The sequence below is a fragment of the Geospiza fortis genome, unplaced genomic scaffold (assembly GCF_000277835.1).
Source record: "Geospiza fortis unplaced genomic scaffold, GeoFor_1.0 scaffold867, whole genome shotgun sequence".
NCBI classification, from domain to species: Eukaryota; Metazoa; Chordata; class Aves; order Passeriformes; family Thraupidae; genus Geospiza; species Geospiza fortis.
The window spans coordinates 34,093-46,643 of NW_005054740.1; the positions used below are offsets into that span (position 1 = coordinate 34,093).

Sequence of the window (12,551 nt, forward strand, 5' to 3'; positions counted from 1 at the left end):
GGGGGGAGATGACACCCCCAGGTCCCCCCTTGTCCCCTCAGGTGACCCCAACGGAGCCCGAGGGCGGCACCGGAGCCACTGAAACGTCTCAGAACTCCCCCAAAGTGTCCCTGAGCGCCACCCCCCAGTGACACCAAAGTGTCCCCAAGTGCCACCACCCCCCAGAGCCACTGGGACCCCGCTGTGCCCCCAAAGTGCCACCCAAGTGCCACCACCCCGATGCCACCGCGTCCCCAAAGTGCCACCAGTGGCTCCTGGGGCCACCAAGGTGCCACCGGCCCCCAAGTCCCTTTGTCCCCAGAGTGCCACCACGCCTTGCATGTCCCCAAAGTGCCACTGCTGCAGAGTCAGCATGTCCTCAAAGTGTCCCCCAAATGTCATGTCCCCAAAGTGTCCCTGTGGTGCCACCTTGTCTCTTAAGTGTCCCAGTAGTGCCACCACCCTCTGGTGTCACTTTGTCCCTAAAGTGCCATGCCCAAATATCATGTCCCTGAAATGTCCCCAAGGTGCCACCCCCAAATGTCACATTCTCAAAGCATCCCCAAGGTGCCACCATGAACCCCATGTCCTCTGTGTCCCCAGAATGCCACCACTGTAGTGTCACCCTGTCCCAAGTGTCCCCAAGGTGCCACCACTGCAGTGCTAGGTCAATAAAGTGTCCCTGTGGTGCCACCACTGTCAGTGTCCCCGAAGTGCCAGTACCCCCAGTGTCACCATGCCAATAAAGTGTCCCCAAGGAGCCACCACAGCAGTGTCCCTGTGTCCTTTAAGTGCCACCACCCCTGCAGTGTCCCCGAAGCGTCACTCACGAACCACCATCCTCCCTTTCATCATGTCCCAAATGTGTCCCCAAGGTGCCACCACCTCCCAATGTCACCTTGTCCCCAAAGTGTCCTCAAAGTGCCACCACCCTTTGCATATCCCCAAAGTGTCACCCTTGAATGCCATTGTCATGTCCCCATGTCCCCACTCCCTGTAAGTGCCCACCTTGTCCCTTGTCCCCAAGGTGTTCCCCAAGTGCCACCACCCCCGGTGCCACCCGAAGGTCCCCAGCCAGCAATGTTCCCACGCTGCCACCACTGACAAGGGGACACCCTGTGGACATTGTGGGGAGAGGAGGGGACAGGTGACATCGGGGACCCCCAAGTGACACAGGGTCCCCAGGTGACAATGGGGACCCTGAATAGGGACACAGGTGACACTGGGGACCTTCAGGTGGGGACATGGGGACTTCCAAGGTGACAGTGGGGACCCTGAAGTGACCCCAGGACCTCCCCAGGTGACCCCAAGGTGACATCGGGACCTACAGGTAACAGAGGTCACAATGGGGACCCTCAGCTGGGGACATGGGGACACCCCAGGTGACAGTGAGATCCCCGAGGTAACCCAGAGGTGACACTGAGACCTGTCCCAGTGACCCCAGGGGACTCTCAAGGTGACAATGAGACCCTCCAGGTGACACTGGAACCCCTTTAAGTGACACCCAGGTGACACTAGGGACCCTCAGCTGACCCAGGTGACATTGGGGACTCCCAGGAGCAGACACAGGGACCCCCCAGGTGACCCCAGGACCCTGCAAGTGACACTGGAACCCCTCAGGTGACACTGGGGACCCTCAGGTGACATTGGGGACCCTCAGAGACCCCAGACCCTTCCAGGTGACCCAGGAGGTGACACAGGAGATTACACCCGTGGTGGCTTTTCCATCCCGAGTTTATTCTGGACCCGGGGGCGACTTTTCAATATGAAAAACAAAAGAAACGGGAAAAAAACAAAAACATCCAAAAATGGGAGAGAGCGACCGGACACCGGGAACGGCGACGGAATCGGGGAGAAACGGAAGGGAAATGGGAAAAACGGACAAAAATGGGGAAAACAAATAAAAAATGGGGAGAAAGTGACAAATAACGGGGGAAAATGAACAAAAATTGAGGAATACAAACCCAAAATGGAGAAAAATGGGTCAAAAAATGACTGAGCAAAAATGGGGAAAAATCAACAAAAAACTGGAAGGACCCCAAAGTTGGGAAAAAGGAATGGAATTGGGCTGAGAGTGAGCAAAAACAGAGGGAAAAAGAGCAAAAATGGGGGAAACTGACCAAAAACAAGGAAAATTGGTTGAAAATGATCAAAAATGAGGAGAGACTTGAATGAGGAGGGAAATGAACCAAAAATGGGGGAAAATGACAAAAAATTGGGAAAAACAATTAAAACTTAGGAAAAATTACAAAAAATTTGGGAAAATAGAGCCAGAGTGGGGCAGGGGAGGGGACAAGAGGCCGTGGTGGCAGCGGGGGAGGGGCGGAGGCGATGATGATGATGATGATGAAGGTCAGCAACTCTTCCAGGATGAGGCTGCAGGTCAAGAGCTCTTGGGGGCTCTTCCATGATGAGGATGATGGTGGTCAAGGCCAAGTGACCAACCCTGATGAAGGTCAAGGAATCTTCCACGATGATGATGAAGGTCAGCGACTCTTCCATGATGAGAGTGAAGGTCAAAAACTCTTGGAGGCTCTTCCATGATGAAGGGATTATGATGAAGGTCAAGGCCAACTGACCAGCCCCAGTGAAGACCAAGGGCTGAGGATGATGAAGATTGAAGACTCTGCAAGGACCACGATGAAGGCCAGGAGATCCTGGAGGGTCTGCGAGGAGGATGACGATGAACTCTGGGGACTCTTCGAGGATGAAGGCTGGGGACTCCTTGACAATGATGAACCTTGGGGATCCTTCAACAATAATGGAAGTTGGAAGCTCTGACCGTGATCAGGATTGGAGACTCTTCAAGAATGACCATGATGAAGGTTGGGGACTGTGAGGACAACGCTGAAGGCTGGAGACCTTCAAAGATGATGATGATGAAGGTTGGGAACTCTTCAGTACTGATGAGAATTGGGAACTCTTTAAGGATGAAGATGACAGAAGTTGGGAGCTCTGACCATGATCAAGATTGGAGACTCTTCAAGGATGGCAAAGACCAAGGACTCATTGATGATGAAAGGTGGGGACTCTTCATGGATGACAATGATGAGGACTGGGGATTCTTCACAGATGGTGAAGCCTGGGGACCGTGAGGACAATGCTGAAGGCTGGGGACTCTTCCAGGATGACGATGATGAAGGTTGAAGACCATGAGGACAATGCTGAAGGTCAGGTGGGGACTCCGCTGCTGCCGCTGCCGATGGCCAAGGCCAACACTGACGATGATGAAGGACAATGACGATGACACTGAAGGCGCCGCCCACCGGTTGACGCCTCTCTGGGACAACTCACTGGGAAAGGGAGGAGCAACACTGCCAAGGACCGGGAGCTCTGGAGAAACCCCTCAGGCCTCCTCTTCAGCCTCCTCGCCGAAATCCTCCTCCTCCTCGGCCGTGGCGTCCTGGTACTGCTGGTACTCGGACACGAGGTCGTTCATGTTGCTCTCGGCCTCGGTGAACTCCATCTCGTCCATGCCCTCGCCCGGGTACCAGTGCAGGAAGGCCTTGCGCCGGAACATGGCTGTGAACTGCTCCGAGATGCGCTTGAAGAGCTCCTGGATGGCCGTGCTGTTGCCGATGAAGGTGACGGCCATCTTGAGGCCGCGCGGCGGGATGTCGCACACGGCCGTCTTCACGTTGTTGGGGATCCACTCCACGAAGTAGGAGCTGTTCTTGTTCTGCACGTTCAGCATCTGCTCGTCCACCTCCTTCATGGACATGCGCCCGCGGAAGACGGCGGCCACGGTGAGGTAGCGGCCGTGGCGGGGGTCGCAGGCGGCCATCATGTTCTTGGCGTCGAAGACCTGCTGGGTGAGCTCGGGCACGGTGAGGGCGCGGTACTGCTGGCTGCCCCGAGCCGTCAGCGGCGCGAAGCCGGGCATGAAGAAGTGCAGCCGCGGGAAGGGCACCATGTTGACGGCCAGCTTGCGCAGGTCGGCGTTGAGCTGCCCGGGGAAGCGCAGGGAGGTGGTGACGCCGCTCATGGTGGCCGACACCAGGTGGTTGAGGTCCCCGTAGGTGGGAGTGGTCAGCTTCAGGGTGCGGAAGCAAATGTCATAGAGCGCCTCGTTGTCGATGCAGTACGTCTCGTCCGTGTTCTCCACCAGCTGGTGCACGGACAGCGTGGCGTTGTAGGGCTCCACCACCGTGTCTGACACCTTGGGCGACGGCACCACGCTGAAGGTGTTCATGATGCGGTCGGGGTACTCCTCGCGGATCTTGGAGATGAGCAGCGTGCCCATGCCCGAGCCGGTGCCGCCGCCCAGCGAGTGGGTCAGCTGGAAGCCCTGCAGGCAGTCGCAGCTCTCGGCCTCCTTGCGCACCACGTCCAGCACCGAGTCCACCAGCTCGGCGCCCTCCGTGTAGTGACCCTTGGCCCAGTTGTTGCCAGCACCGCTTTGGCCTGGAAAGGGGAGGAAGGGTTGGGTGGGGATCTTCAAACCACATTTGAGAACCTTTACACCACCTTTGGAGACCTTTAAACCATTTTTAGGGACTTCAAGAACTTTAAAACCACCTTGGGGAGCCTCAAAATCTCCTTTGAGGAACTTTGAACCAACCTTGAGGATCTTGGGGACCCTCAAACCTGGACACCCTCAGAGTAACTTTCGGGACCTTAGGGAGCTTCAAACAATCTTTAGGGACCCTCAACCCAACCTTGATGACCTTGAAGACCCTTGAATCACTTTTAGGGATGATGAGCACCTCCATTTCCACCTTGAGAATGTTCAAGCCACTTTGGGAACCTTAAAATCATCTCTGAGGACCTTTGAGGACCCCTGATCCCCCCAGCTCAGCCCCTCCCTGTGGTGACCCTAGGCCAGGGGCAGACGTGGAAAAGTTGGTTTGGGGTCTTCCAGGGGACTTTAGGGACCCTCAAACACCTTTAGGAGCCTTGAAGAACCTTTAATCACCTTTGGAGATCTTCAGGTTAATGCTGAAGGCTTTGGACACACTCAAACCATTTTTGAGAACCTTCAAAGCATTTTTGAGGACCTTGGGCAACTCTTCTTCCCACTCTTGGGGACCTCAAGCACTTCTGTCCTCTCTCTGGGGACCTTCACCTCACCCCTGAGGAACCTCCATCCCACTCGTAGGGACCTCAGGGACCTTCAACCCCACCCTTTGGAGAGGTTCAACCCCAACTTGGGGATCCTTAGGGACCTTTAACTCCACTTTGGGGACACTTGGGATCCTCAACCCCCTCTTTGGGACCTTCACTCCACCCTACAGAACACTTGAGGACCTTCAAACCCACCTTGGGGTGACACTTGGGGGGACCTTAACCTGACTTTGAGGACCTTCATGCCACAGCTGGGCACACCTGAGGATTTTTGAACCCACCCTTGTGGGGTACTTGGGGACCTTCATGCCACCCTTGGGACTTCCAATTCCACCCTGGGAACACCTGGAGACCTTGATCTCCTCTTTGGGGCCCTGCTGTCCCTTGAGGCCACCCCCTGCTGTCCCAGGTGTGTCCCCAGGTGTGTTCCCACATGTCCCCAGCTGCCCCCAATATTGCTGCATGTCCCCACGTGTGTCCTGAAGTGAACCTGCTGTCCCTCGAGAGGCACCAAGTGTCCCCATGTGCTCCCCAAACACGCAGAGATATCCCTAATGTCCCTCAGCAACCCCACGTGTCCCCAGGATGTCCTCAGGAGCCTTCAGGTGTCTGCAGATGTCCTCAAGACTCCCAGGCGTGTCCTGAAGTGTGTCCCAGGCATCTGCAGCTGTCCTTGCCATGTGCCAAGAGTCCCCAGATGTCTTGAGCATCCCCAGGTGTCCCTCAGGAGCCCCCAGGTGTGTCCCAAGTGTGTTCCAGTGTCCCCAGGTGTCCCAGAGTGTGCCCGCAGGTGTCTTCAGGTGTCCCCAGGAGCCTCCAGGTGTCCCAGGTGTGTCCCCAAGCATGTCCCAAATGTCCCAAAGTGTGCCCCCAGATGTCCCAGGTGTGCCCTCAGGTGGCCCCAAGCATGCCCGAGGTGTCCCCAGGTGCGTACCAGATGTCCCAGGTGTCCCCAAGTGTGTCCCAATGTCCCCAGGAGCCCCCAAATATGCCCAAGTTGTCCCAGATGTGTCCCCAGATGTGTCCCCAGGTGTGCCCCAGGTGTGTTGACAAAGGACCACAAAGTTGTCGGGCCGGAAGATCTGCCCGAAGGGGCCGGAGCGCACCGAGTCCATCGTGCCGGGCTCCAGATCCACCAGGATGGCTCTGGGCACGTATTTACCCCCTGGGGACAGCAAAAACGTCACCAAAACCCAGAGAACTCACCCCAAAACCACCAGCATGGCCCTGCGCCTGTACTGACCCCCTGGGGAGTGACCGAAACCCAGAGAATTCAACCTGAAACCACCCAGAATCACCCTAAATACACCCAAATCACCCCATAAACACCTGGAATTACACCAAAACACCTGGAAATAACCCAAAACAATCCAGTACTACTCAAAAACACCCCCAAACTGCCCCAAATTATCCCAAAACCACCAGGAAATACCCCAAAAACAACCCAAAACCACCCAGAATTACCCCAAATCCACTCCAAACCCAACTGGAATTACCCAAAACCACCAGGAATTGCCCCCAAAACGCTCAAAGTTAGCCCAGAAATAGCAAAAATCGCCCCAGAAAAAACCAAAACCATTCCTAAAATGTCCCAAACCACCCCATGTGACACCAACACACCCAAAATCGCCCCAAAAGTCTGAAATCACCCTAAAACACCTGAAATGACACCAAAATTCAACCCCCCAAAAAGCCCAAATCACCCAGAATTACCCCATAAATATCTGGAATCACCTCAAAACCACCGCAAATCCACCTAAATTCACCCCCAAAGATCCACAACCACTCCCAAAATTACCCCAAATCAGCTGGAGTTAACCCCAAACCACACAAATTCACCCCAAACCCAGGAAAAATCACCCCAAAAATGGCTCCAAATCCACCCAAAATGAACGCCAAAACCCCCCAAATTACTCCAAAATGTTTTAAATCATTCTCAAACCATCTAAAATCACCTCAAACCCACTTCTGACCAACCTAAAATATTGAAAATCACTCTGAATTATCCAAAATTGCCCCAGAACACCCAAAATGACCTAAAAACAATCCAGACCTCCCTTCAACTCAACCTCAAAGAACTTCCAAAACTCCCAAATTCACCCCAAGCCAGCCCTAATAACCTAAACCACCCAAAATCACCTCAAAACCACCCCAAAATCTCCCAAATTCAACCCCAAAACCCCCAAATTCATTCCAAAGCCTCTCAAGATTACCCCCAAATCATCCCAAACCAGCACTAAAATAACCCCAGAAGTGTCAAATTCACCCCAAATTCCCCAACAAACCCCAAAAACTCCCCCAGAGCAACCCAGATGGGACATGAGGACAGGGAGGAGACAAATGACAATGGACAGGTGACACTGGGAGGGGGGGCACAGGGTGGCACAGAGGGGTGACAAAGGACAGGTAACACCGGGGGGATATCAGGGACAAGGTGACATGGTGGGGGGGTGACAACAGACAGGTGACATGGGGTGGGTGGGGACACTGGGGACAGGGTGGGGGTCACAGGGGACAAGTGACATGGGGGGTGACAATGGACAGGTGACACTGGAGGTACACTGGGGACAAGATGTGGGTGACAGGGAACAGGGTGACACTGGGAAGGGACAGGATGCAGTCATACCAGGGCTGTGCCACTGGGAGGGGACACCAGGGGGGTCACAGGGTGACAGAGGAGGTGGCAATGGACACCAGGGGATCCCCACGATTGAAGGGGATCAAGGTGACAGTAGACAAGTGACACTGATGGGTGACAGGACTGGGGGTGACACTGGCAGGTGACAGGACAAGGTGACCCCACTGGCGTGGCAAAGGAGGGGGTGGCACTCAGGGACACAGGAGATGAGGTGACACAGGGCATGGACAAGGACAAAGTGACACTGGGATGTGACAGCAGGACAAAGCGGACACTAAGGGGGAAGCATGGGGACACAGTGACATAGGGATGACAAAGTGGTAACATACAGGAAAGGGACATGGGGGTGACACTGGATGACAATAGGGAGGATGAGGTGACACAGGAGAGTGACAAAGCAAGGAGTGACAATGTAGGGGTGGGGAATGTAGCAGGCAGGGACAGGCGTTTCGCAAGATATCGGGATGTCACGCGGAGATGCAGAAACCTCTCTCCCCCCTCTGTCCCCGATAACAATCACCCTTGGAATGTAGCCAAACTAGTACCCCCTTAACATAGAGATGCCAGTAACCTTTTTCTCCTTATTTGGTCTTAGAGAGAACACTGCACGACCCCCTTCCTTACGTAGTGTACCCCTACCTATATAAACCCCCGAGATGTAAGAATAAACGCCTTTGACCGTCCACCACATTGGTGTCTGCGTGTGTCACTGGCCCGAGTGACCCATGAGGGAGTTGGGTTGCCGTGCTGTATTCTTTGAAACCAGGTCACCCCTTACCGCTACAGGGGAAGTGACACTGGAAGTGACAAAGTGACAGCAGAGGAAAGTGACAAACAAAGGAAGGTGACACTGGGGAGGTGACAGCAGGACACGTGACACTGGGGAGATGACAAAGGCCACCAAGTGCCACCCACACTATCGAGTGACACGACAAGGGGGGGAAGGGCAGAGGAGCCTAGGGAGGTGTGGCAGCTGTCCCCAGGTGCCACCAGCTGTCCCAGGTGTCCCCACCTGTGGCCTCGTTGTAGTAGACGCTGATGCGGTCCAGCTGCAGGTCGCTGTCCCCATGGTAGGTGCCCGTGGGGTCGATGCCGTGCTCGTCACTGATCACCTCCCAAAACTGTGGGGACAAGGGGACAGCTTGGGGACGGCTCAGGGACAGCCCAGGAGCGGGTTCGGGGCAAAAAATGGGAATTTGGGGAAAAACCCGGGGGTTATGGGAGGAAAAATGGGGAGTTTAGGGAGGAAAAGGGGGGTGGGGGCGTGGCCAGGGGTTAAAAGGGGTGGGGCTTGTGGAGGAGTGAGATTAGCTGGGCCACGCCCACTTTGTGACAAATGGGACCCAAATTGGGGGAAAAATCAGGATTTGGAGAAGAAAAAACCAGAGATTTTAGGGGCAAAAATGGGGATTTTGAGGTCAGAAATAGGGGTTTGGGGACATGGTCAGGGTTAAAAGGGGCAGGAGATAAAGAGGGGTATGGTCAGGTGGGGCAGGCCCACCCCAAACTCAATTCTAGGGAAAAAAATTAGAATTTTGATCAAAAAAAATTGGGGATTTTAAGGTGAGAAATGGGAGTTGGCAGCTAAAAGTGGCTGAGCTAAAGGAGGGGTGGGGGCAGCTGGGCCACAGCCCCTTTGCTACACCTGGGACCCCATTTTGGGGGACAAAATGAGGATTTGGGGCTAAAAACTTCAGAAATTTTAAAATAAGAAATTGGGATTTAAAAGTACAAAGTAGCAGTTGAGAAGTATCAAAAAATATGGATTAAAAAAAAACCAATTGGGATTTAAAGGGAAATTGATGGCGTAGTCTGGGATAGAGGGGCAGAGCTTGTGGCGCAGAGGGGCTACACCCACTTTGCTACACCCGGGACTGATTTTGGGGAGAAAAAATGGGATGTTGGGATCTTATAGAAAGAATGAGATGTAAACCCGGCCCCACCCACCTCCCCTAGGCAGTGTTTTTGGGGAAAAAATGAAGGATTTAGGGATTTAAAGGAATTTGGGGGTGTGGCCAAGTGACAGGCAGGATCCACAAGACCTCCCCCACAGCCAGGACCTTCTTTTGGGTTGAAAAATAGGGATTTTTTGGGGCTTTAAAAATAAATTTAGAGTGTGCTCAGGTCCTAAAAGGGTGTGGTTACAACACACAGCCACTCCACGACCCTTTTTTGGGGGGGAAAAAGGCGATTTTAGGATTTTTTGGGGGTTGGAGGTGTGGGGAAGGGAAGTGGCTGGGGGTCTGTGAGGGAGGGGGCGTGGCCAGCGCAGCGCGGGCCCGCTCCCCAAAAAGGGCGGGAACGCGGGAAAATGGCGGCAACTCGTTAAAATTCAAACCAACCCCTCCACAATCGGCTTCTTGCACCCCAAATCGGCTTTTTCATCACCCCAAATCAGGATTTAGGTGATTTTGGGGTTAAAGATGAGAAATGCAGCAAAAAATGGAGATTTTGGGGCCGTGGAGAACAGAATGGCATTAAAATATTAATTTGGGATAAAAGCCACTAATTTTGAGATTGTTAATTCAAAAAAAGAGGTATAAAATAGTGATTTGAGATAAAAATGGTGATTTGAGGGAAAAATGTATTTTAAAAACCACAGTTTTGGGTAATAGAAGAAAAAGGGCTTACAAATATTAATTTTGGATGTGAGAGAGAAAAAGGGATTAAAACCCAGCAATGTGAAGTAAAAAGAAAAAAAAATAGGGTTAAAAATGCAGATTTTGGAGATGAGGAAAGGAATTGGTTAAAATCTGGCGTTTTAGGGGGTTGTGAGCAAAAATGGGTTAGAAATAGGGATTTTGGGGCTGATGGGACAAAAATGTTAAAAAAGAGCAGTTTCGAGGAACGTAGGAAAGAAATACCTCCAAAAAAAGTTCCTTTGGGATACAAATGGAGATTTTGGGCAAATGACAAAGAAAACGAGTTTAAAAAGTTCAAATTCGAATAAACAGCATTTCAGAGTAAAAAACCCGTGCATTCTGGAGCCTTGGGAAACAGTGGGTTAAAAATTATGGGTTTTGAGGAAAAATGTGAGTTTGGTGCAGAAATTGAGAGTTTAGTGATAGGAATATGGATTATGGAGAGAAATGGATATCTAAGGGTAAAAATTGCGAATTTTGGGGTAAAAAAAAGCAGATTTGGGGCTAAAACACAACTTTTGAGAGCAAATTTGACCTGGTAAATACCAGTATTTTCTGTACAGTAAAAACTCTTTTTTGGGCCTCAAAATCGCAATTTGGGTTTAAAACCTCTTCCCCAGAGCTTAAAAAAAATCGCTTTTTAGGGTTAAAAACTCCAATTTGAAGCGTTTTGGAGAACAAAGATTTCGGTGTGGGGCAGGAAATGGAAATTTTCGTTTCGGGGCAGGAAATGCGGGCTGGAGACACAAAGAGAGGGGGCTGGGGCTGAAAAGGGCGATTTTGCGACAAAAATAACATTAAAAAAAGAAATAAAAAGAAATATGGGGTTAAAGGAGGCCATTTTGTGGGTGAAGTGGATATTCAGGGGAAAAAAGGGATTTTTGAAACAGTAAAAATGACATTTGGGTCTGAAGAATTGCAAGATCCGAGGCCTAAAAAAACACTTTTTTGGGCAAAAGGGTTTTTTAGTACCAGTTTGTGCTAAAAAAAGGAAAAATTTAAACCAACCCCGTTAATTTTGGAGAAAAATCAGTGATTTTGAGGCAAGAAAAAAGCGGATTTGGAAGCACAAAGCTGCGATTCTTCCCCCGACCCTCCATTTTGGGGCTGGAAACCTCCATTTTGGGGCTGGCAGCTCCCTCCGAGCTGCAGAAAATCCCGATTGTAACCCTAATTTCTCCTTCTGGAAAATAAACCCAGTCCTTTTTCTCCTCAGAACTCCACGTTTTGGGGACAGAAATCTTGATTTTGGACGGAAATGCTGTTTTGCAAAACAAAGATGCAGAGCTGGAGCTCCGAAGCTCCATCTTGGGGCTGGGAAAAAACAAGGTTTTGTGGCCAAAAAGCGGCATTTCAGCAGCAAAAAACCTTTCCTCAATGAAAAAATAACCCCTTAAATCCAAAACATTAACATTTTGAGAACTAAAATATACTTTTTTGAAAATAAAGTCATCCATATTTAGGCGTAAGAAGGGCATTTCAGCGAAAAACGCTGATTCAAAGTAAAAAACCCATCAATTTTTGAGATTATTATTGCAATTTAAAGATCTTAAATACACATTTAAGGAATAAAAACCACCTGTTTTTGTCATAAAATCCTCCAGTCCAAAAGGTTAAAAAAATTTCATTTTGTGGATTAAAAAATCCCATTTTGGAAAAAAAAATAGGAATACACCTCTTATTATGGGAATAAAATCTTTATTGTGGATGTTACGCCGCTTTTTTGGGGGGGATAAATGCTCCCATTTTCGGGTCTGACCCCTCTGGGCGTCACGCCCCGTTTGGGGGTCAAAAATATTTATTTTGGGGCTCAAAATCCACATTTTCTGAGGTAAATTTAGACGGTTTTGCAGTGAAAATAGCCGTTTTTAGGGGCGAAAATACCCAATTATGGGGTGAAAACAACCGATTGCAGACTAAAAAAGCAGCATCTAAAGTATGGTGCTTTAAAAACGAAATAAATAATGTTTGAAATTTAACTATAAATATATTATTGTGAAAAACCTAATTTCGAGGTTAAATCCTTTAATTTCGGGGCTCCTCGCCGCCATTTTGGCGCCTTCCCCGCCCATCCTCAGCCAGACCCCCTCGATTACGGGCAAAAAGGGCCATTCGCGGCCAAATCTTTGAAATAGTCATTTAAATTAAGATAAAATAGTAATATTTTCTTTAAACATCCCAAAAAAAGGGGGATTTTGGAGGCGAATTCGCCGCGGTTTGGGGCCGCC

The 12,551-nt window shown here is 51.0% G+C and overlaps 2 protein-coding genes across 2 annotated transcripts in view; one reads left to right on the forward strand and one right to left on the reverse strand.

Annotated features, from left to right (window-relative positions):
- LOC102035370 (flotillin-1) overlaps nucleotides 1–748 on the forward strand; it is a 9,763-nt gene extending 9,015 nt beyond the window's left edge. The window contains exon 8 of the mRNA XM_031065343.1: nucleotides 42–748. Within this exon, the coding sequence (XP_030921203.1) occupies nucleotides 42–131 (90 nt within the window). The 3' untranslated portion in view covers nucleotides 132–748. The remainder of the gene's footprint in view (nucleotides 1–41) is intronic.
- A 947-nt stretch (nucleotides 749–1,695) lies between these two features.
- On the reverse strand, nucleotides 1,696–8,830 carry LOC102035093 (tubulin beta-7 chain). Its single transcript, XM_031065345.1, has 4 exons — nucleotides 8,694–8,830; nucleotides 6,102–6,208; nucleotides 4,537–4,540; nucleotides 1,696–4,383 (listed from the first exon to the last, which is right to left on the reverse strand). Exons 2-4 carry the CDS (start codon nucleotides 6,156–6,158, stop codon nucleotides 3,326–3,328), a joined length of 1,119 nt encoding a protein of 372 aa, XP_030921205.1. The 5' UTR covers nucleotides 6,159–6,208; nucleotides 8,694–8,830; the 3' UTR covers nucleotides 1,696–3,325.
- Between the last annotated feature and the right edge of the window lie 3,721 nt (nucleotides 8,831–12,551).

Excerpts from the sequence above, each read along its gene's own strand:
- LOC102035093 (XM_031065345.1), bottom strand. The coding sequence starts at position 6,158 with ATGGACTCGGTGCGCTCCGGCCCCTTCGGGCAGATCTTCCGGCCCGAC.